This window comes from Eptatretus burgeri, chromosome 12 (assembly GCF_056783735.1).
Source record: "Eptatretus burgeri isolate ZD-2024b chromosome 12, Ebu_testis_v1, whole genome shotgun sequence".
Lineage (NCBI taxonomy): Eukaryota > Metazoa > Chordata > Myxini > Myxiniformes > Myxinidae > Eptatretus > Eptatretus burgeri.
In genome coordinates this window covers 23013685-23039205 of record NC_140972.1, presented here as the reverse complement: position 1 = coordinate 23039205, position 25521 = coordinate 23013685, and the positions used below count along the sequence as shown (strand labels likewise).

General features: G+C 39.9%; 1 protein-coding gene across 8 annotated transcripts in view; it reads right to left on the bottom strand.

Moving 5' to 3' along the window:
- The window catches only part of LOC147015251 (uncharacterized), a 166178-nt gene that overhangs the window by 80199 nt on the left and 60458 nt on the right, over positions 1–25521 (bottom strand). For all 8 annotated transcript variants that reach the window (XM_085849828.1, XM_085849831.1, XM_085849832.1 and 5 more), the window contains 3 exons: positions 23214–23315; positions 22957–23057; positions 20927–21019 (listed from right to left, as the gene is read on the bottom strand). In XM_085849828.1, coding sequence (XP_085705954.1) covers positions 20927–21019; positions 22957–23057; positions 23214–23315 — 296 coding nt within the window. The remainder of the gene's footprint in view (positions 1–20926; positions 21020–22956; positions 23058–23213; positions 23316–25521) is intronic.

The following is a 25521-nucleotide window of genomic DNA, read 5'->3' as shown; positions in this document are numbered from 1 at the left end:
TCATGTGTTTAAGTAAGCCTTTTTTTATTTTTTAACATGAAAGCCTTCAAATATCTCCAAACAGCTGAACAGATCAAGGCAAAACTTTACAGGTGTGATCACCTATCCATGAGGAACAAAAAGTTCTCCACCTATGATGTCATAGTTCACATGGTTTAGCAGCTATGATGTTTTGAATAAACCTTTAAAAACCCTCTTTTCAAGAATGGCTTGACAGATCGAGGAGAAACTTCACCCACATGTTTCCCAACCCTTGGGGATACCATGATGTTCACAAATAATTAATAGGTCATATAGTCTGGCAGCCATATTGCATTGAATTGAAACTTAAATTGAAATGAAATCTTAAAATACTTATTTATCTTGAACTGCTTCATCAATTGATGTGAAACGTCATAGTTATGATGTAGTAGTCTTTGGAAATATATGTTTTTAATTTCAATCTGATCGGAGGATGCATGGTCTGGCAGGCATAATTATTTAATATTTTGAATCTGGGTTCAGGGATTTAAATCAAACTTGGTACAAGTATGGATATAATGATGTAATAATGTGGGCGGAGGCATATTTGGAAATGTTGTGATGTCGAAGAGTGTCGTTCTAGTTTCAGAATTATTAAGGTGTTAAATTATTCAGGTGTTAAATTACATAATTAATTATTAAACCGAAGATATGGTTTTGGAATGTGGGATCATCCGATATTCCTGACACCACAGCTGATATTGACCACAGCATTCAAGATGGAACTGATTTGTACCATTCTGTTTGTTCCCATTACATGGTAGATACTTGATGATTAACGAATTAACAGAATAATTTGTCATCAGAGATGCTTCTTTTCCCCCCGAGTCATCCATGAACCAAGAAGTGGAATGATCTCCCAAGTGTCAGCAAATCCAGAGTCCCTGCTATTCTGTTTGAACTCGGCACTCAGTCTGTGTTTTCAAGACTCAAGGACATACTTTTTGACCGTGGAAAATTCTCCAAGGTAAACAATCGGCATCAAATGTGTTGGAGAAGAAATCTTTGTTATAAGTGATTCACATAGTTGAGACGATGAAGGAAAATGTTCAGCTGATCACAAAACTGTAATTCTGAAGGTCATTTCCACGTCAGACCTTGTTCAATACGTCAGAAAGATTTATTTGTTTTGATCATTGTGTTATTTGGTTTATTAAATGTAATATGTCTGCTTTTCATTCAGTTGGATATTTATGTGGTACGATGACAGGTTATTAGCTGCAAAATGTCTAAAATCCAGTTTCGTTCAACAACTTTCAAAATTTGACCTTTGCATAACCTTTAAAGGTCACAAAGCAATGTTGTGGACATTTAAATAAGGAAACAGGATACGTGCTATAGCTTATTGGAGTTAGTTCGTCGAAGAAGGTCGAAAACCCGGTTCGATTCCCACAACTTTGAAAATTTGACGTTTGTGAACTTTAAAGGTCAAAGGTCAAGGATTATGACATTTGGTGCAAAACTTCCTCTGGAACATTCCAGGAACAATATAACATCATACAGGCTATATGGCATTTTGCACTCCTCGGATTATCCATAATTTGATGAAATCAGCATAAAAACAAACTTGAAGGGGGCGCCACGGGCAAGGTGTTCGAGATATAGCAAAATGGTTTCCAGACTTTAGATGGCGAATGACCTCAAGATTAAGCATAAAAAATAGTCATGCTAGCTCTCAAAGTTTGGGCGGTCGTATGATTTTTATGTCAAAATTCGCAATTTTCGAAGTTCGTGACCTTGTGACCTTGACCTTGGGACGAAAATGAAAATCAAGCTCCGTGGGGCTGTGCAGGTGCCATTGGGCTAACCAAATACCGAAACCCCTGCAAGATTCGACAAACCCCCTCGGAGAAGATGTAACGAAACCGGCTACCCCCGAGAAACAGGTTTTTTGGGCGTGGCTCCACCCATAATGGGCGCACCACGCCCATTCTCAGGAAAACACAGCTAGGTCATGGTATAAACCTCCCACCCAAATTATATCAGGATCGGATCAAAACCCACCGAGCTATGCTCGGGACAGACAAGCCTGTAGGCGGACATGGGTAGTCGACTACCCAATAGAACCTGACGTGATGGGCCCGTTCGATGGGGAATGACCTTAGGATTAAGCACAAGAAAATTCATGATTCTAGCTTCAAGGGTTAATGCTGCAGATTGTTTTTTTTCGTTGAAATACCCCCACATTTAGAGGTTTTTTGGCCGTTGCTAGGCAACGGAGGGGTCCATAGCAACGGTTCTTTCTCACACATAACTAGGACATACCATGAACCTACCATACCAGTTTCATATATATCTGACTCATAGTCTCTGAGATATAACGAACTTCGTTTTTTTATTGTTTTCGACCAGGGTTCATTCAAAGTCTATCTTCTCCGACAATTTTCATAGGATCCGGCTGGAAATTTTTGACAATATGGCTGGATGTACTGCCCACAGTCTCTTGTGGCCTGATTTTTGATTTTCGAAAAAATTAATTTTTTATGATTTTTCGAAAATTTCAAAGTCCCGTTGCTAGGCAACGGTGGTGTCCATAGCAACGGTTCTCATTTGCACACAACTAGGTCATGGTATGAACCTACCAACCAAGTTTCATCAAAATCGCCATTGTATTAATGGAGCAATGAACCGAACAGACAGACAGACAGACAAAAAAAATTCAAAGTCCCGTTGCTAGGCAACGGTGGTGTCCATAGCAACGGTTCTCATTTGCACACAACTAGGTCATGGTATGAACCTACCAACCAAGTTTCATTGAAATCGCCATTGTATTAACGGAGCACTGGACCGAATAGACAGACAGACAAAAAAATTTCAAAGTCCCGTTGCTAGGCAACGGTAGTGTCCATAGCAACGGTTCTCATTTGCACACAACTAGGTCATGGAATGAACCTACCAACCAAGTTGCATCGAAATCGCCATTTTAAATACTGATAATAAGGGAAGAACAAATTTCAAAAAAAAAAATTTGGAATTTTTTTTTTTTCGACTAGATCGACTACCCAACAGACACACACCAATAACGAATATAGAGGTCACTTACTGACTCGTGAACAAATAAATGTTAAGTTTGAGAAAAAGTTTTTTCATTCGAGTACTTCCTTTCAAATGTATTGGAGTGTTCTTTGTCTATATTTATAATACTCTTTAGAAGATTTTGACAAAAATAAAGACCCACAAGTCTGGAGACGGCAATGGTTCACGAGCGGTATTTGACGATGTCGATTGTTTCAGAAGTCAAGGATGAGACAATGTGATCATTTTTGACCAAGTTATAAAAATGATTAACATGATGTGGTACGAGTGACAGGTTATTAGCTGCAAAATGTCGAAAACCCGGTTTCGTTCAACAACTTTCAAAATTTGACCTTTGCATAACCTTTAAAGGTCATAAAACAATGTTGTGGACATTAAAATAAGGAAACAGGATACGTGCTATAGCTTATTGGAGTTAGTTTGTCGAAGATCGAAAACCCGGTTCGATTCCCACAACTTTGAAAATTTGACCTTTTGAACTTTAAAGGTCAAAAGTCAAGGATTATGACCTTTTGTGCAAAACTTCCTCTGGAACATTCCAGGAACAATATAACGTCATATAGGCTACATGGCATTTCGCACTCCTTGGATTATCCATACTTTGATGAAATCAGCGTAAAAACGAACTTGAAGGGGGCGCCACGGGCAAGGTGTTCGAGATAGAGCAAAATGGTTTCAAGACTTTCGGTGGGGAATGACCTCAAGATTATGCATAAAAAATATTGCCATCCTAGCTCTCAAAGTTTGGGTGGTCGTATGATTTTTATGTCAAAATTCGCAATTTTCTAAGTTCGTGACCTTGTGATCTTGACCTTGGGACGAAAATGAAAAATCGAGCTCCGTGGGGCTATGCAGGTGCCATTGGGCTAACCAAATACCGAAACCCCTGCCAGATTCGACAACCCCCTCGGAGAAGATGTAACTTGACATCGGCTACCCCCTAAAAACACGTTTTTTGGGCGTGGCTCCGCCCATAATGGTCACAGCACGCCCATTCTCAGGAAAACAACTAGATCATGATATAAACCTCCCACCAAAATTTTATCAGGATCGGATCAAAACCCACAGAGCTATGCTCGGGACAGACAGACAGACACACACCAATAACGAATATAGTGGTCACTTACTGACTCTTGAACCAATAAAAAGTGTTCCCCTCGCTCTGCCCAGAAAAATTATATTTTTCGGTACAATGTAAATTTTTGCTCCCCCGAACCTAAAATCCTGGATCCACACCTGAATCACACAAACACAGATAAATATGTCAGACAACACCAGAATACTTGACCAGACAAACCGCCACTGAGCTTGGGGGAGGTGACGTAACTCAATGGGGGCATTCTAGGTACCGGCGATGCCATATTTATAACATCTTTTCTCTCTGCACATAATGAGGTAAATAAGGATAAATTCCTCCCCATGGAGGTTAACCTATGGTCTGTGTCTAGCCTTTCTTTAAATGCTGAATGTCAAAAACAAGGAAGTAGCACCGACCATCTGAACTCGAAAGTCTTTGGTGTGACTTGGCTAGGAGAGGATTACAGAGGATGACTCATCCAAGAGGGTGATCGAGAAATGCATCACAATGAATGTTTTGTTAAGAATTCACGAACAGGTGAAAGAGCACCATCATGCAAAATATAATGAAAACAAGTTTAAAACTAGAGGGGGAGCACTCGGTAGAGTGCAAAACCTCCGCCGCCAATACTGCTGGGTCACTTAAGTGAACCTGATATCCTATTCATTGTAGGTCAAAACGGATCAGACTCCACTGAACCACGATTGAATAAACTAAGCAAGATTGACGCGCATGTAGAAATGCCAAAAAAATAAAATCGAAATTTTTTGAAAAAAAGGTTGCAAAATTCGTGGGTTTTTTTCTCTAAGAAATTTTTTTTGGGGGGGGTTGGAAATCACTTAAAACATGTAGAAATGCAAAAAAAAAATTCAAATATTTTTCAAATAAAATCGAAATTTTTTTGAAAAAAAGTTGCAAAATTTTCTCAGGTTTTTTTTTTTTGACCAAGTCCAAAATCTAATGGCATGATCCTTGGACCATACCTAATCCCCCCACCAAGTTTCGTCGAAATCCGTCCAGGAGTTTTCCGTAATACTGTTCACAAACAAACAAACAGACAGGGGTGAAAACAGTAACCTCCATCCATCTTCGATGGTGGAGGTTAATAATTGTTTTTGAGTGATTGTATCATAACTTTCATCTTCAACTGTTGCAGGAAATCTTTGAAGCAATGGTCACAAGAAAAAGAGCAATCAGAGATTGCCGACCCTCACCAGGACTTGTTTTGTGTGGTGTTTGTGTAGTTTTGTGTCATGTATTGTGTGTGGCATTTGTCCATTAGTGTGTTACATCATTAAAAAGAGACATAATTAGAAATGCCACTTTCTAACTGCTGGCAGAGATGGCCGATTCAGCCATTTCAAAGGTGATTTTATAGATTTTTTTTTGTATACAATGTCGAGGCTCGTATGAGAGTGAACACACAGAACGTACAACAAGGGAGCAGGAGACAAGAGGGGCGGGAGAGTGAAGGACAAAACAGTGGGAAACAGAGACATGAGGAGATCTGTGGAAGGGAGAGGGATGGGACAGGGTACACAAGGTAAACAGGATGGACACCACAGGGACTATCAGGTCCTTACACGACAGGGACTTTCAGGAAGGAAGGCAGGGAATTTGAAGGAGGTGGGTTTTGGTTGTATTACCGGGGGTACAAAAGATCGAGGTTTTGGATGGGGGAAGATAAGAGATGGTGGTGAAGAGCTGTTTTGAAGACCTGTAGGGAAGAGTGAGATTGATTAGAGTGTGGGAGATTGTTCCAAAGGCGGGGAAAAAGAGGAATGAAAGAGTGAAGGTGAGGAGTGATTCTTGATTTTAGTAGTTTTACCAGAAGATGGTTGCTGATGGACCTTGTGTGCCCTGTGGAAATATGGGGTGGGGGGATATCACAGACAGAGCGGGGGTGGGGGTGAGACTGGAGAGGAGACGGTGGAAGATAGAAAGACCACCGACCTGCCTGTGGTGAGAGAGTGAGAGACCCAAAGACTCAGCCACATCGTGGGAGATACCAATGATCTCAATTGCCTTGTTTTCCAGAGTGTGAAGCCGAGAAAGGTGAGAGGTGGGAGCACCAACCCAGAGGGTAAAGCAATACTCCATTAGGCTGCGGACGAAAGCCTTATATGTGGTCAGGAACTCAGGTGTGCCAAGGAAGGACTTTGGACGAGGGAGGATGCCCAGTCGGTGACTGGCTCTGGAGGCCAGCTTGGAAATGTGGCTTTCCCAGGAAAGATCATGGCAGATAGTGAGACCCAGAAGCTTGACTGAAATGACTTCTTCAAAAGGATTGTTGAGAAAGTAGATTGAGGGGGGAGGGGTGGGGGGGGGGGTTCTGGATGGTCTTTTCGGAGAAACATAGTGAGAGTGTGAGGTTTGTCAGTCTTGAAAGACGTGCTTCACGTGTTGGACCAGATTGTGATTTTATCCAGATCTGCAGAGCGTGGAGAGGCTGCTTCTTGCCGATATGAGGGGTGACAGATGGAATGACAGAGGGTGGAGTCATCAGCAAAGGGATAAAGAGGATTTTCCAAAGAGTCAAAGAGATCATTGATGAAAATCAGAAAAAGCACAGGACCCAGAACACTGCCTTGAAGAACTCCAACCTGCACAGGAACACGGGATGAGATATCTCCATTAAGGGCCACACGTTGGCTGCGACAGGAGAGGAAGGCTGCAAGCCATGAGTGGAGAAGGCCTTGGATGTCATGGGAAGAAATTTTGGTGAACAGGGAAGGGTGCCAGACCTTGTCGAAAGCACATGATATGTCGATGGAGATTGCTCTGATTTCATGTCTGGCATTGAGGACCTCCATCCATTGTTGGGAGAGAAGAATCAGCATATCCAGGGTCGAGTAACCTGGTCTGAATCCAAATCGATGATCGGAAATCAGGCCATTGGAGAAGAGGAAGAATTTGATGTCAGAAGCGATGATGGATTCCATAACCTTGCTGATGATTGGGAGACGGCTGATTGGTGTGTAGCTGCAGGGATCTGTTTTTGCACCTGTCTTATGCAGAGCGATAATGTTTCCTGATTTCCAAGCAGATGGCAGATGGCCTTGAGCAAATGATATGGTGAATCGAACAGAGAGAGGGTGAGCAAGAGTAACAGAGCAGGTTTTTAGGACATGTGGGCTGATGCCGTCTGGACCGGTTGCAGAATCTGAGTCGAGGTTTGACAGCAAGCTCTCCACTTTGTCAGGAGAAAAGAACATAGAGTCCAGGAACAGCTGAGTGCAACTGGGTAACGTTTTTTCTTTGCGACTGGTAAGATTTATGGAGGTTTTTTTTAAACATTATGGCTGCCGAATCACCTGACCGATGATATCGTGAAAAAACATTGTTGTGGACCATTTTGTCCGTAGATGACCCTCAAAAATTTTCATACTGATCGGATGTAGCATTCTACATTTTCAATTATGACGTCATAACGAAGGCACCTATGATGAGGTGTACTTGCTATCTGCCAAGTTTCAAGTTTTGGCCTTGGTGTGGTTTCAGAGATACAGAGGTCCAAATTTTTTTCCTTTTTTCCAACATGGCTGCCACACCACGTGACCTATGATGTTCTAATTATAGTAAACATTCTACATGAGCCGTCGCATCATTGGTGAAAAATTTGTCTCAATCCAACAAGCGGTTTCGGAGAAAAACACAAAAGTTCTGTGCGGATAAACAGACAAACACACAAACAAACAAATAAATAAACAAACAATGGATCCAAATGCAATACCCTCTCCTTTCGCAAGGGTAATTATCCGACTCAACATTTGGGATGAAATCAGAGGGGACTTTAAAATGTCCTGACCTTATTAAATTAGCCATTAACGTCACTAGCCCATGCCACACGGGATTCTAAACGGGATAGGAATGCAGGTGGCAAAAATGCAAACGGAATCTTCTGTCAAACGATCCAGCAAGTTGTGAGCAATGATTCCCATTTATTGTCACATCTGATGCAATTTGTGTCAAAGGCAGTGACCAATTGCAAATTAATAGTTGGATTCACACAAATTTCATGTTATCTCATTGGCCCACTGCGTTGGACAGCTCGCTTCATGTCATGTTTCTTGATATTTTAGGTCTACGTTTTTATGATGTTAATCCATTATCTGCGACTATTTTAATAGCCCCAATTATTCCCAGCTTCTTGTAGGGATTGGCCAGGTAACAATTTTGGGCAAAGTCTTTCACGAAACTGCTGGCCAGGCCTGACGTTCAACTGAAGGAAGCAGGAAATTGAAATTTGTTCAGGGTGCTGCGACGATGCAGTGTTGGTAAACGGTCCCTCCGGTTTAACGTCCTTGCGATGGACAACACACCACAGTGATGCCTCTCCCTGACTGCGAAACATCAGCACGACAGTTTATGGCTGGGCCGAGATTCAAACCCACGCTAGACCTCTCAAAGGGGAGTGCACATATGGTACCTCTATCATCATCATTGAGTTGGCATGATGACTTAATCTATAATAAAGCATCACAAATCATTTAAAAAAATTCAAATTCGAATTATATAAAATCTAATTATAGAGAAATTGTGATCTTCAATTATTCCTGCATCTGAGAACAAGAGTTAAATGCAATAACAGAAGATAACAAAAATGTATTTTGTGTACAACTTGACCAGCACAACCATTGCATTTCTTAATCCCTTTTGTAGTTCTGATAATACAGCAATCATCGGAACCTTGTACGTTCCTCATTTGAGCTTTCTCAGATGTCAAGGACACAGCAGTAATCACAAACATCACAACACAATGAAGCCTTTAAGTGCTTTCAAGCATACACCTTGTTTCAATGATTGCGATGGAATATTTATATCAATCATGGAAAAGATGCTTTTCATATGCAAAATACACACAGCCATGTCCTTCATCAATATCCACATGTCTCAGAAGTTCATGGACCAAAATGTCAATTTAGGAACTTTTCAAACATCAAAATCACAGCTTCAGTTTATGTCTCTGACAGGTGTCAGCATTCAGCAGAGTGGAAGTGGAAGCTTTAAAGCTGAGCTATTACACATCATTCCATAGCAAACAATTGTACAGTATGTCCTATTTCCTTAAAATTCTGGCAATGACTTCACTTGCTGTAACATTGCTCAGTATCAGAATATCCTACCAAAGGTAGTTGTGCTCTCTGTGAGCACCTGTTTGCCTGTTAATGTTAGTCATGGTTATGCAAAGCACATGCAACGTGTCAGCAATTATCACAAAGTTATGCAAAGTGAAAATTTTGAAGTGGACAGTTGTGTTCTTTTAAAAATATTTTTTAATACAAAACCGAGGCTCATGGAAGTGTCAAGAGACAGAGGGCAGTGGGGTCCACAGGTAGATATAATGAGCTAAGTAATTCAGAGAAAGGAGTGAAGCAAACCTGAAAGAGGGCTACGTTGGGTTGAGGGGGAAGGGGGGTCGCACAGGGTAGAAAGATTGTGGGTATGGATGGTGGATAATATGAGGTGGTGGTGTACCACCAGCAAGAAGCTCCAGAAGGGAGAATGGGATGAACCATCTTAAGAAGGCAGTTCCACAAGATGGCCAAATGAGGAACAAAGGAGTAGAAGTAGAGGCAGGCAGTAGGTCTGAATTAAGGAGTTTAAACAGAGTGGGTTACTGTAAGAACGTGTGCATTCTGGAGGAGCTACGGATGCTCAGTCGTCCGAGACAGCAACGAGAGCAAGATTGGATGAGACTTTAAAAAACAAAAAAGAGAAAAGCCACCAACATTGGTGGCGTAATAATTAGAGCGGCTGTTCTGAGTCTCCAATGTTGGCAGTTCCAACTCGACCCTGGTGTAGTTATCTCAAAGACTAAAAATGCCACATGCTGCTTCCTTGATTGATGCCCAGCATTTGAAAAGGATACAGCATGAACAAACTACCAGAAGCTGGCAACCCTTGTGCAGGCTTGATGAGCCTCAAGGCCTCTTCTGGCATTGAAGTTCCTTGCAAGAGAACTCATATTTATATATTCTTCTTCTTCTTTTTCTTCTTCTTCTTATTATTATTACGAGTAGAGTATCCGCCCTATGGGCGATCTTGTTCCAAGCATGCAACACGTTATTCTGACGCATACTTTTATTTGGGGGGTGTATAGGCAAAAAAAAAACACATGAAGTAATGTTCATGAAGAAAAAACATACGTACTGTTTATAATTCAAAACCCATCACTGCACTGAAAAACGTGGGGACAGGAATACTGTACTGCAAATGGTGAAGGCTTGTAATACCCTCCCAACACGATACACATTTACATAGAGAATTTGCGTTCCTCCCTCACCTCAAGACCACCAGCAAAGATAAAAACACCCCTATACATTAATTGGGGTTATGCTGATCCTCTGTAGCAAGTCTGGATGTAATCAGGCCAGAACTGTAGGTGTCGTAGCCCGCCAAACAAACCCACAGACTCAAACACTGGTCCGTGAATTATAGCAAGGACATGTGTATATATATATATATATATATATATATATATATATATATATATATATATATATATATATATATATATATATATATATATCTTCTTCTTTCGGCTGCTCCCGTTAGGGGTCGCCACAGCGGATCATCTGAATGATCCGCATAGTGATTTGGCACATGTTTTACACCGGATGCCCTTTCTGACGCAACCCTGGCCGCCTCTTACAACACAGGGATATGGTACACCGATTTTAACCGGGGCATACACCGGCCCAGTACACTGGTACTCACTTTGCCGACCTCGGAAGGATGACAGGCTGAGTCAACCCCCTGGTGTATTAATTCAGTGGCTCAACGGGGCTTGAACTCAGGACCTTTTGGATCCCAAGCCACTGCCCTAACCACTGCGCCAACACCAGGCATATATATATATATATATATATATATATATATATATATATATATATATTAATATATTAATATATATATATACACACACTGTATATATATATGTTTAACCGATAATATTAAATGAAGAATTTACCTCACTAAAATAATTAATTTATTATCATTATATCAAATTCAATGCAATAGGAACTTGTTGACATGAAAACCAACCAAACTTAAATAAAAGGTGACGATGGAGTCTGAAGACATTCTCACAAGAGTTGATCAATCAGCAAAATATCCTATGTTTAACATGATGGAAAAAAATCCTTCTCAGCACATTCCAGAAAATCATCGTTTATTAAACAAATTCTTGCAAATCTAAGTAGCTGAGATGAAAAGACATTATCACCCATTTTAATTGGTACATTGCTACATGATAAGGTGCACAAGACCACCAGGAAACTGAAATCATCAACTTTATGATATACATGTACACTTGTATTAAAGCCATTCTATTCAACTTTTACCAACACATAGAGATATGGAGCAACTGTGCAATCATTACCACTCCGTTTGCCATCTGGATAAATCTTGTGAAGCTGCTATCACAAAAATTATCATTAACCACATAAATATCATCTACATAACGACATGTATGAGATAATTTTTTCGCTAATCCTAATTTTTTCTGCTTCATCAGTTTCTGCATGAATGAAAATTCACAGAAAATAAGAAAAATGTCTGCCAGTAAGGGCTGCAATTCCCACCCATGGGAATACCCTTAACCTGTTGAAACATTACCCACAAAAGACACAAAAGTATTAAATATAATAAAATTAACAGCATCCTTATACTTCTGCTTCTCAAAACAATGAAAACTTGAGTACTTATTCTTAGAAAAGAATGCTCTGTCAAACCTGACACATAAAAACTTATTAAAAAAGTTCAAAAAAACCTTGTCAATCACTTTGAAGAGTGAATCCCTCACTAGTACTTAATCCAAATTTGTATATAAAGTTGAAAAATCAAAAACTTCCACTGACTTGATATTGAGGGCATCTAATCCTATCGAAGAACTCTAAAGAAGAATTATTGCTCCAGAAAGTGTTAATCCCAGAATTCTTCTCAATTGCTAAACAATATTTATTGAACTGTTCTCTAACAACTTGTAAGCCTGAGTTAACTATAACCGATAACTGTTTGGTGGAACACTGCCTGGCACCCATTATAAACCTATACTTGTATGGGTTCTTATGAAGCTTAGGAATCCAGAAAAGCAGAGGAATACAATAATTTACCTCTTTACTTTTAATACGGAAATGATAAACTGAAACTTCCTGATGCTCAGAGATAATAGCTTGGAGTGACTTTTGACAAGGAACATATGTGCTATTTCCCATACTAGTGTAATTCTAAAGGGTGATTCTGAAGGGTGATTATAAAAGGTGATTCTCGAGGGTTCTAAAGTGTAATTATAAATGGTTCTAAAGGGTAATTCTAAAGGGTTCTAAAGTGTAATGATTCAGGATTCTAAAGGGTAATGGTGAAGGGTTCTAAAGTGTAATTCTAAAGGGTAATTCTAAAGGGCAATTCTAAAAGGTAATTCTAGAGGATTCTAAAGGATAATTATAAAGCTTTTTAAAGTGTAATTCTAAAGGGTTCTAAAGTGTAATGGTAAAGGGTTCTAAAGTGTAATTCTAAAGGGTAATTATAAAGGTTTTTTTAAATATATTTTTTAAAAATAAATACAAAAAAAATTATAAAGGGTTCTAAAGTGTAATGATTAAGGGTTTTAAAGGGTAATTGAAAAGGGTTCTAAAGTGTAATGATAAAGGGTTCTAAAGTGTAATTATAAATGGTTCTAAAGCATAATTATAGAGGGTTCTAAAGTGTAATGATAAAGGGTTCTAAAGGGTATTGGTAAAGGGTTCTAAAGGATAATGATAAGAAGTTCTAAAGTGTAATTATAAGGATTTCTAAAGGTTAATTATAAGGTGTTCTAAAGGGTTCTCAAGGATAATTATAAAGGGTGTTTCTTAAGGGTAATTCAAAAGGTTAAATATGAAGGTTAATTATAAATGGTAATTATAAAGGCTAATTATAAAGGGTAATTATAAATGGTAATTCAGCCTGGTGTTGGCGCAGTGGTTTGAGCAGCGGCTTGGGATCCAAAAGGTCCTGAGTTCAAGCCCCGTTGGGCCACTGAAATAATACACCAGGGGGTTGACTCAGCCTGTCATCCTTCCGAGGTCGGCGAAATGAGTACCAGTGTACTGGGCCGGTGTATACCCCGGTTAAAATAGGTGTACCATATCCCTGTGTTGTAAGAGGCGACCAGGGTTGCGTCAGGAAGGGCATCTGGCGTAAAACATGTGCCAAATCACTATGCGGATCATACGGATGATCCGCTGTGGCGACCCCCAACGGGAGCAGCCGAAAGAAGAAGAAGAAGAATTATAAATGGTAATTCGAAAGCGTAATTCTAAAGGATAATTATAAATGGTTCTAAAGTGTAATTGTAAAGGGTAATTCTAAAGAGGATTATGAAGGGTTCTAAAGGGTATTTATCAAGGGTTCTAAAGGGTAATGGTAAAGAGTACCAAAGGGTAATGGTATATGCTTCTAAAGGGTAATTTGAAAGGGTAATTCTAAAGATTAATTATAAAGGGTAATTATAAGGGGTAATTATAAAGGCTAATAATCAGGGGTAATTCTCAAGGATACTTATCAAGCTTTCTAAAGGGTAATGATAAAGGGTTCTAAAGTGTAATGATAACGGTTCTAAAGTGTCATTCTAAAGGGTTATAAAGGGTAATTTGAAAGGGTTCTCAAGAGTTCTAATGCATTTCAGTCGTTTCTAGGTTTTGCCGATATCATATTAAAAATATCAAACAGCACCGCTTCCTACAAACATGGGTGTGATTTTTTTATATATATATAAAAGTACAGTACTCTAATATATAAATGGATAGATGATAATGTATATGTATATGTGTATATGTACACACACACACACACACACACACACACACACACACACACACACACACACACACACACACACACACACACACACACACACACACAAAGATCTCATTACCCTTTTGGAGTGTCTTGGATATATGCCTGAGTGTATATTGTTTGTAGAACCTTTTGCATACCCCATATGTAAAATCATATTTCCTCCCAACAAAGCCTCGAGGCATAATAAAAAATGGAAAAACAAATCATGGTGTAATTATTAATGGCACTTCTATACTACCCGAAATGTCAACAGTTCTTTCAAATATACTCAAACTAAAACCCTTAGCTTAACCTCCACAACCAAGTTAATGACAAATCGCAGTGTGGCATTTTCAAGTCAGATAAAATTACTTTAATGGACAAATTTGGCGTTCGGCGAGGTAACAATGTATGCATAAAACTATTGTTAAGACTTTGGCAGAAATTACTGTTCCTGAGTAATTTGACCCTCATTAAAGGTTGGGTCATCAGCTGAGCAGTGAACCCATCACCTGAAGTGCACTGAAGATCAAATTAACTAAACAAATGAAGTAAATAAAATGTGAAGGTTAAAGAATGTCTTTACTGGAATTTAAATTACGAGTGGCCTGAAAGTCGACTGTGAGAATCCTTTGACTGCAAGACTCATAATACAGCATCATTGTGGTGAGCCACACTGGAAACTAAAGGTCTAAGGCTCTAACATTAACCCGAAGCATTTGATTGAATAATGATGCTTCTTTGCATAAATATCTAATCAATGATGCCGGCAGACTTGTGCTCATTTGGCATAACGTTTTGGCCAATTATCTTTGCTTCACCAACTTATTACAGCGTTCATTTTATAACAAAGCGATCATCAAGGTGCTATCTCAGGTCGACCTGCAATGGAATAACTTCGGAAAAGTGAACATCCAGCATTGAGCTAACAAGCAGAACTCTGGAAGCGAAAGGGGAAACACTGGCAGTGGTCGTTGAGACGATAGATGATTTGTGGGAAGATTCAGCTGGTCACACAACACAGGGATATTTTAAGTTTTGAGCAAGATTACAACATATCCATGTGAACAAGATCAGGACAAGGTGTTCCAATAAGCTATTAGGTCAAATCTGTAAATAGGCCAGTGATTCTGCATGTAATGCAGTGAGCCATTTGTCATTGTAATGGTATCAGATAGAATGGTGTGTAATACGGACCTCTAAAGGGCTGTAATATGGAATTCTAAAGGGTTGGAGGTAGCTGTATCTATTAATCTATATAAAAACACATTTGTTTGTCCATGTGTAATGCTCCTTTCCATCCATTAATTGTACAACTTGCATGACTCCACCCACAACTGTAACCTGAAAAATCATCAGGCCGCAATTTTGGTGATATGTGAAGCCAAAGACATCTTTGGAGCTGTCATATTCACAATTGTCATGCCCTCCCTATAAGTTTTCCCTTCAGTGTAAAATGACCAAAGCGACAGTTAAAAGGATCATCAAATATCTAAAGATGGGAGCCAATAGGGGGTTACTGGCCTTGTGAAGGTCACAGTGACTGCCTATACGGCCTCAGCCTTCAGTCTTTAGGCTTCAGGCCTGTGGTGTCAGCTTATGGTTCTGTGTCACTGGAATCTATCCGAGCTATATAACCATGACGTATTATATGCACATATGCAATGGGCATGTGTTTGCTTCAAACCCGTGTTATTTTTTATTTTCGAAGCTATTGAGGCAGTGGTCTGTTGCTTATACAATGCCCAAATAACTATGTCACATTCTCTCGAACATAGGCTTTGACCATGGAGGTTCCACGTGTCCTTGCTATTTTTTCCGACTATTTTCGTTAAAATGACTCGACCAGGGACTATAAAGCCCATGTCATTAAAAATGTCTTTGTCTGAGGAATTCTGGAAATCTCAAGAGATTGTGAAAGAAAAATATCCGTCACTAGAACGGCACTCGGTAGAGCAAATACTTCAGCAGGCTGAACAGTTTATGTATTATATCCCACTGATCGGCCAGATATGGATCTTGACCTTAACCAAAATCTAATTAGCTTGTTCTGGTCACCTACCTAACTCATCCACCAAGTTTTGTCATAATCCGTCCACTACTTTTTAATACCATGCTATATATAGTTTTTGGCCGTATCTCTCAATGCTGTAGAATCCCTTTAAAATTCTCCTATCCGGATATTCACCAAAAATGAATCAATTCGTCTTTGTCACATGCCAAAACCTGTCCACCAAGTCTCATCCGAATCTGTCCATAACTTTTGAGATATCTTGCTCACAGACAGACAAAGAGAACCGACAGACAGCCAAACAGGGTTGAAAACAACCTCCATCCACCTTTGGTGGTAGAGGTAATTAGTTACTTTTAATGATGTGTATATATGCATCAGGAAGGAGAAAATTGGTTTAGGGTCGTTAATTCACGCGATTGACTGGTCACTTGGAAGTTACTATTCCATGGGGTTTCCACATATCGCATGAGATTGTGAGTTGGACAGGCAACCGTGATGGGCCATGACATGTAGGAGCCTTGTTGTTCCTGTTGCGATCATGAGCGGCATCTGGCATGATGGGCTGAGAGAGAGAGAGAGAGAGAGAGAGAGAGAGAGAGAGAGAGAGAGAGAGAGAGAGAGAGAGAGAGAGAGAGAGAGAGAGAGAGAGAGAGAGACAGAGAGAGAGAGACAGAGAGAGAGACAGAGAGAGAGACAGAGACAGAGACAGAGACAGAGACAGAGAGAGAGACAGAGAGAGAGACAGAGACAGAGACAGAGACAGAGACAGAGACAGAGACAGAGACAGAGACAGAGACAGAGACACAGAGAGAGAGAGAGAGAGAGAGAGAGAGAGAGAGAGAGAGAGAGAGAGAGAGAGAGAGAGAGAGAGAGAGAGAGAGAGAGAGAGAGAGAGAGAGAGAGAGAGACCACAAAGAGCATATGCATGCTGTTATAATTTAATTAGAATTTATCTGCATGCTTCCCTCCATTCTCTGCACAAATTTGAATTTTTCTCCATGTTCTTCTGGACATCTTCCATGTTCAGGGTTGGAGGTCATAAAAGCAGCCCCTGATGGCTCTTTTGAGGTCTTCAACTGTCAAGAATCAGCTATCCTGCTAAAAATCAGCTATCTTCAGCTATCTTGCAACAAGAGGGTGCACCAGCATATTATACTCTCACAGTTGGAGAATATCTCGATGACAAATTCAGTGGACGATGGATTGGATGTAGATCTGAGATAGTGTGTCCTCCTCGAAGTCTGGATTTAACATGTGACGACTAGCTTTTGGGCATTGTGAAAGAGGAAATTTCTCATCTCCGCCTAACAACAGTTGAAGACCTCAAAACAGCTGTCAGGAGCTGCTTTTATGACCTCCAACCCTCAACATGGAAGAAGATGTCTAGAAGAACATGGAGACAATTCAAATTTGTGTGGAGAATGGAGGGAAGCATACAGATAAATTCTAACTGCACGCATAGGGACTTTGTGACCACTGTACAGCTTTACAACTAACCTGGTGTTGACTTAGTGGTTAGGGTGGTGGCTTGGGATCCTAGGGTCCTGAGTTCAAGCCCCGTTAGCTGATGAATTAACACCAAGCGGTTGACTCAGCCTTGTCATCCTTCTGAGGTCGGTGAAATGAGTAGCATCCAAAAGGCTGCACACGAAGGGAAGGGGTATTGATGGATTTAGTAAATCCGGTATTGGTGTGGTGCAGGCATGATGGGCTGAGTGGCCTCCTCCTGTGCAAAAATTTCCTTGTACTTCCTTGTTACTTCAACAAAAATGAACCAACAGGGTATTTAGATTGCAGATTGCAATTGTCTTCTTGAACAAACACCTGACAGCTGTGATTCATCCTTACTCACTTTATTGGTACATCGTATTTGTCATAGTTTGATGTAGAGGGTGAGTCATAAGTCCCAGGACACGGTTTTAGCTATTTATACAAGATTTGTTTACACCATCTATTTATAGTGAACGCAGTGAGCTTCATACTTAACGCGTGCAAGTGAGAGAATAGGAAACAACAACAACAACAACAACAACAACAACAACAACAACAACACAATACCCCTGGCTATTTGGAATCCGTCATTGGATATGACCTTTTGCTTCCGGTTGTTGTTAAACGCTGTGCGGTGTATAAACACGATTGGGTTTTATTTCTATCTTGTGAATATTACTTAACGCGTGCACATGAGAGAATAGGAAACAACAAAAACAACACAATACCCTGCCAATTGTGAATCCATGTCGTTGCTTATGACCCTTTTGCTTCCGTTTTTGTTTTGTTTCTGGTTTTATTTTGTTTCCGGTTTTTGTCATGGGGAATGATGCATGCCGGGAGATAAAGGCATCGTCGGAGACATCAAATATCCAAATAATATCAGACATGGTGTATATTTCCTCCACTGATTTTAATAAAGATATCTCCCGCATCATCGAAAAATAATTTTTAATCGTGATTTATGTTATTTGATCACTAATTCCGAAGTAACCGGAAATTGCGTCTACAGATGTGAACAAGTTGAGGGTAAAGTCAGAAGCGAATGTAAGAAGAATATGACATTCGCTTCTAGTATTTATTTTTTTAGATGAGATCCTGTTCTAGGCAGTGTAGTTGTTGTTGTGAAGGTAATGTTGAAGTATAATGTTGAGGTAATATTAATTTTTTTAGATGAGATCCTGTTCTAGGTGGTGTAGTTGTTGTTGTGAAGGTAATGTTGAGGTAATATTTATTTTTTTAGATGAGATCCTGTTCTAGGCAGTGTAGTTGTCATTGTGAAGGTAATGTTGAGGAATTTTTTTTTTCAGATAAGATCCTGTTCTAGGCAGTGTAGTTGTTGTTGTGAAGGTAATGTTGAGGTATAATGTTGAGGTAACATTTTATTTTTTAGATGAGATCCTGTTCTAGGTGGTGTAGTTGTCATTGTGAAGGTAATGTGAGGTAATATTTATTTTTTAGATGAGATCCTGTTCTAGGCGGTGTAATTGTCGTTGTGAAGGTAATGTTGAGGATTTTTTTTTTCAGCTGAGATCCTGTTCTCGGCCGTGTAGTTGTTGTTGTGAAGGTAATGTAGAGGTATAATGTTGAAGTAACATTTTATTTTTTAGATGAGATCCTGTTCTAGGCGGTGTAGTTGTCATTGTGAAGGTAATGTTGAGGTAATATTAATTTTTTCAGATGAGATCCTGTTCGAGGTGGTGTAGTTGTTGTTGTGAAGGTAATGTAGAGGTATAATGTTGAAGTAACATTTTATTTTTCAGATGAGATCCTGTTATAGGCGGTGTAGTTGTCATTGTGAAGGTAATGTGAGGTAATATTTATTTTTTAGATGAGATCCTGTTCTAGGCGGTGTAGTTGTTGTTGTGAAGGTAATGTTGAGGATTTTTTTTTCAGCTTATATCCTGTTCTCAGCCGTGTAGTTGTTGTTGTGAAGGTAATGTAGAGGTATAATGTTGAAGTAACATTTTATTTTTTAGATGAGATCTTGTTCTAGGCGGTGTAGTTGTCATTGTGAAGGTAATGTTGAGGTAATATTAATTTTATTCAGATGAGATCCTGTTATAGGTGGTGTAGTTGTTGTTGTGAAGGTAATGTAGAGGTATAATGTTGAAGTAACATTTTATTTTTCAGATGAGATCCTGTTCTAGGCGGTGTAGTTGTCATTGTGAAGGTAATGTTGAGGTAATATTAATTTTTTTCAGATGAGATCCTGTTCTAGGCGGTGTAGTTGTTGTTGTGAAGGTAATGAGGTAATATGCAGTAGTGTTATCACGGTTATAGAAATACACAAATAATTAATTTGATCTTTAGTCTACCAAATCACACCTTAATGACTAAAAAATTAACAACAAAACTAGAGTAAATACTCGAGCAGTTTTAAGTCTCTCAAATTTTACAATAAAGATATCTCCCGCATCATCAAAAAATAATTTTTAATCGTGATTTACATTATTTGATCGCTGATCCCGAATCCAGGCCGAAGTAACCGGAAATTGCAGCATTGAATGCAAGAAGAATTCTACGTTCGCTTCTAGGCTTTGCCAATTCCATATTAGTTTTTTGGTTTTTTTTTAAAACATAATACAAGTTATACATTAAAATCAAGATGGCAGTGACCAGTCAATTTACAGTTTAAAAGAGGCTCGTGGCAGTGATGTGGTACCACGAGAGGAGAGACACAAACAAGATGACAAAACAGATGCAAGAAGACTTCAAGGAGCGTTTTGGAAAGCCAGCACTGTCAAAATCAAATCTTCATCTTTGGGAAAAAAGGCATTTCAGACTGTTAGTGTTACTCGGCAGCAAGTGCAGCAGACAACGAAAAATGTTTGATTTGGGAATTCAAAACATTCCAACATCGGTTCTCAAAGCTCCGAAAAAATCATTATGGAAACTTTATGGAAAATCAAAAAAAATATATATATATATATATATATATTTTTTTTTGGAAACGTCTGCACAGTTGGGTGTTTCATTTTCATTGTTACATCACACAATGAAAGAAGACCTTCACATGAAATCAAATTAACCAACTATCATTTGTGCATTGTCAGATGCAGATCATGAAAAAAAAACACCAAAAAAACATTATAAATAGATGGAATAAACAAATTTTGAATAAGCAGCTAAAACCGGGTCCTGAGACTTACGACTCATCCTGTGAGTCATAAGTCCCAGGATCAGTTTAGATGGAACTTTCAATGCTGAAAACCATTCATTGTAAACAAGATTAATATCCCTCAAACACAAAATCACAGAGTCCAGTTGCACAAAAAAAATTATGGAACTTTGCAATGACTTAATGAATGGGGAAAAACAATTTTATTGTACTGTTATATGCAATGTATGCAGGTAGAGAAACAATGAAAAAGGTACACCTGGATATACTGACTGCAATGGAAGAACCATCTTTTTACAGAAAACAAGTGGATATGCTCAGGAGGAATCTGATTTGTACTCACCCTTGGTACAGTTGGAACCCGTCCAACCCGATTTGCAAAGACAGGTGTTGGGCGCTATGCATTGTCCATGAACACACTGCCCTGGGCACGAGGCTGTGAAAAACAAACAGCACGACGTATGACACGCAATACAGCAGAAAGCTTTCATCTTGTGCCGTAGGTTCTTGAACAGGTTTCCTAACTCATGGGAACAAAAGTTCTGCATTCTTCAATAAGAAGATTGTCTAACTTGTATTCATCATCATACTAACCCTAACCCTAACCTTCCACCATTCCTGGCCACGTCTGTCTGTCTTATTACATGGATGTACAATTTATCCTTTATCGTGCTCACTTTACAATCTATGATTCCCGTTCAATGTTCAAGATAATACATCACGAGTTCGATGATAAATGCGCAATGTGTTGCAGAGACAGTTGGTGGTATGTGGATTAAACAGCACTTGAACTACTTATGTGCAATTTTCCCATGAAATTGTTCATCTGCAGAAGAATACAATGAAGGAATAACAGATAGGGGCAGAGGCAGGAATCTATGTTCCATTTTTTGGTTACAACTCACAGGGAAAGTTTATGCTTATTTTGTCCTTGGGTGAACTAGGCTGTTAATGCTTCCTTCAGCACTAGGAAAGGCAAACTTCTTGCATTTCATCGGTTATATGCCTGTTGCCTGATAATTTTTTGTACATCTTTGACCAATCAATGAATCAATCAATTTCTTATTCAGTGGAGTGCTTTTCATTGATAAGTAAAATTTAATTTCCTGATGTTACATCTGGAAGTTATAATTTACAAATTATTGCTTTATGTCTTGTAAATAAGACATCATAAAAACCCAATTATATGAGGCTACACATGTGAGCACCTCTCAGAGGATAGCGAGTTGCAACATCACTTGTGCTTCAAATGTCTGACAGGATGGTGCAGAGGTTTGAGTTGTCTACACCTGGTTCAATTCTCTGCTTCACTATGAACTGTAAAATATGTGCTTTGGAGGCAGGTTGTCGCATCATAAGATGTGCTGTCTGTCGGGTGGACATTAAGATCCCTGCGGTGTTTTTTTTGCAAAAAGTATGGCGAATTATAATTATATAGTATGGTATATATATAATTATATAGTATGGTATAATTATATAGTATATAGTCAAGAGAACTTGTCAACAACATGCTGACTGCTTTCAGAAACCTGGGCTGCAACATGAGCATCAAGATGCACTACCTATTTTCACATATGAACCGGTTTCCTGAGAACCTGGGTTCAATGAGTGACGAGCAGGGGGAGAGATTCCATCAGGACATGAAGGAGATGGAGACCAGGTATCAGGGTCGCTGGGACGCAGTTATGATGGCTGACTACTGTTGGAATCTGAAGAGACCTCCCTGCCGCTGAACATTCCAGGAGTTCGAAGAAACGGAAGTTCAAGCCCTGAAGTTTGAACAGTGGTGACGCAACATGCAATTTACTTGTACCTACCTTTATCAATGCCCACCATTCAGATGACAGTAATCGATGTTTCTATCATGTAATCAATAAATGTTGTTGGCAAAACATTTTTTTTTCTTAAAAACATGTTTAGGATGATATGTGTTGACAAAAATCAGCTGATAATGCCACAAAAATGTAATTGATTTTGTCACAAGATCTGACTTTTTCAAATCAACTTAGCACAAAAACCTGACCTGATGGAGAGAAACGGATGCCATTTCCTGATTCAGCAGTGCCAGAATACCCTAATTCACTTGTAGAAATCTAGACAACATTCAGAAAGTAAAAAATTGTTGACCAGTGTTATCGATGGCACCCTGGCTTAGCAACAAATTACTGCCCAAATCAGCTTCAGTTGAAAGTCAGGCCTAGTTAGCCAGTTGGGAAAGATTTGGCCCAAAATGGTCCCCCCGCATGCCTCATCTGACCCCATAAGAAGGTGGGATTAATTCAGGCTGCAAGGGGTAGTAGGAGACTTGCATTCTACATGACGAGAGTGGCGAGGCAAGTGAAAAGGTAGACAGACAGACATGGGTAAACTTACGTATGCACGTATCATTCTTGTTGTAGAACCCATGGCAGCATTGTGGGCGGTGACGATAAGCTGTGCGTGTGGCCTGCCTGTAGCCCAGGCGGTAACCAACTCTGTCAACGTGAAATCGTTACACAATATTCTTGACAATATAATCGCATTGGTAAATTGTTTTGTGAATGATAAATAGAGCAACAGTCAAGATTTGTGTGTTCATTTATACTTAACAATATCTGTTTTATGGGGTAACTGTGCCACCCATCATGTACCTGTGTTGTGTGCATTTGAAGAGGTTGAGGATGTCTGTACACCTGGTGTAGTAAACCTGGTTGTAGGTGTGAGCGTACGACTCGAGAAAGCTGACGATATAACTGCATATGAGGTCATACAAAAGAGAGAAGGAAAGAAAAATACGATTTTAATGAAATATATTATTGTAAATAGATGAGCTTAATTTCACCCACCCAAGCATGATTGCAAAATGTTGGATCTAAATTATAATATATTCACCATATAACGTTGCATCAATTACCTGATGATGTTTTGTAACTTTGATCTCTCAAAACAACTGTTCTACTCATAAAATCGAATAAAAATTGCTCCAGTCTGAAACAATGTAATTGCTCTGCCCCAAAGGAAGCGGCCCAAATATGACAAAACTCGATACGCTCGTTGCGAAAGTTTGAACGTACATCCTTAATCAATTCCATTTCTGTGTACAAGATGCTAATAGGTAGGTGTCAAGTCTGAAAATGTGAAATGTGTAACAAAATCCATTGGTCTTTGCATTCAGACATTCATATTGTAGAATGGAGAAACATACAGTATGAAATGTCTATCAAAATGTTGTTGTTCGTCTTTCGGCTGCTCCCGTTAGGGGTCGCCACAGTGGATCATCCGTTATGATCCGCATACTGATTTGGCACAGGTTTTACGCCGGATGCCCTTCCTGATGTAACTCTGGTCGCCTCTTACGACACAGGCATAAGGATTGGGTTTCGCCATGATTCCGTGCTGCCCTACACCCTCTCATAGCACGGCCCAGCGCAGAGCTCCCATCCTCAAGCGATCCTCCAACCCAAGCCTCTGAGTAGCCGGATTACAGGCGCACGCCACTACGCCCGGTGAAATGTCTATCAAAATTTGAGTATGAATTAGGTGGGAATGGGATGTTATTGACAGAGGATGTTGCAGCTAGTGTTGAACAGAATGAAAGAACAGTGAGTCATTGTTGGAACCGATGCATGTAATGAAGACCCTTACACTGCAATAGTTTTATCGTGACAAAATGACTGACATGGGCCATGAGACATATTGTTACGGATTTGGAAGCCTCTTGCACACAGACAGCCAGAGTCCCGGCAGTTCAGTTATTTCGATAAGTATGTGTTTATAGTAAGGGTCCCGTCCTTCTGTCTAATGGGTTAATTTCATATGTGCGCTGCGGGTTTCTTTTATAGTCAGGTTTTTTTTTTAATCTTTAAAGCTTCCTCCCCAACAAATCAATCCTCCACCTCTCCGCACCATCGACGTCATTGCCCACGTGCATTCGACCATGGACGTGAGTGGAGGTTTCCTCATCTCAGAGCTCCGACTCTGCCCAGGAAAGGAGGGGGTTCCCCCCTGTCCAATCACGGATGGCCAGCACATCACCCCACGGAACCCTGTCCAATCAGGGCAAAGAGTACCTCAGGACGGACCCCTCCGCCCTCACGTGAGGAATAAATAATAGTGGGGGCGATCCGGCTGGCAAAAAGGAAGAAGCCTCGTCGCCTGCTAGCGTTCTCGTCTTGCCCGCAAACTGTTAGGGTTGTGAAATAACACCCAATTTCCGAGCCATTTCCCACATTGACGTGTTTTCTAAATTGCCGAGCCAAATTTTTTTTCCACCCTTTACACGCAGTTGTTTATAAAGAATAATGTTTGTGAACATATCCCTGAAACATCTGAATAAATGGAATGTTGTTTTTCGGTGAAAGCTACTCAAGGTTTCTGGGTTGTATACAGTAAGTACTGCAGTTGGTAATAACACTAGCTCTGACCTGCCCATTCCCAAAAATTTGCCGATATCCGCCAAGCGTGTGTGTGTGTGTGTGTGTGTGTGTGTGTGTGTGTGTGTGTGTGTGTGTTGTTCATAAAGCATAACATATTTCTATTTCTGCGAACTCCCCTAGCCCCACCTCTCTCCCTCTCTCTCACTCTCTGCCTGTCTCTGTCTCTGGACATATCCGGACGGTGGTTATGTCTGAACAGTGTTTGTCTCCAGACATGTCTGGGCAGGGTTTGTCTTTGGACATGTCCTGGTGGTGTTTATGTCCAGATGCGAGTTTGTCTCCGGATGTGTCAGAGCAGTGTTTGTCTCCAGCCAGCTTGGCTCCAGACGTGTCTGGGTGGTATTTATGTCTGGACGAGAGTTTGTCTCCGGGCTGTGTTTATAGTATGAGCGGTAGAAAATGGATTTCCGACATTATTTTGTTTCAATTTTCACTGTTATGCTCTGCAGAATCATTTTCATGAGATGGTATGAATCGTAATTAATGCTCCATTGCTCGTCTGCCATCCCTTCCTCTCACCTAA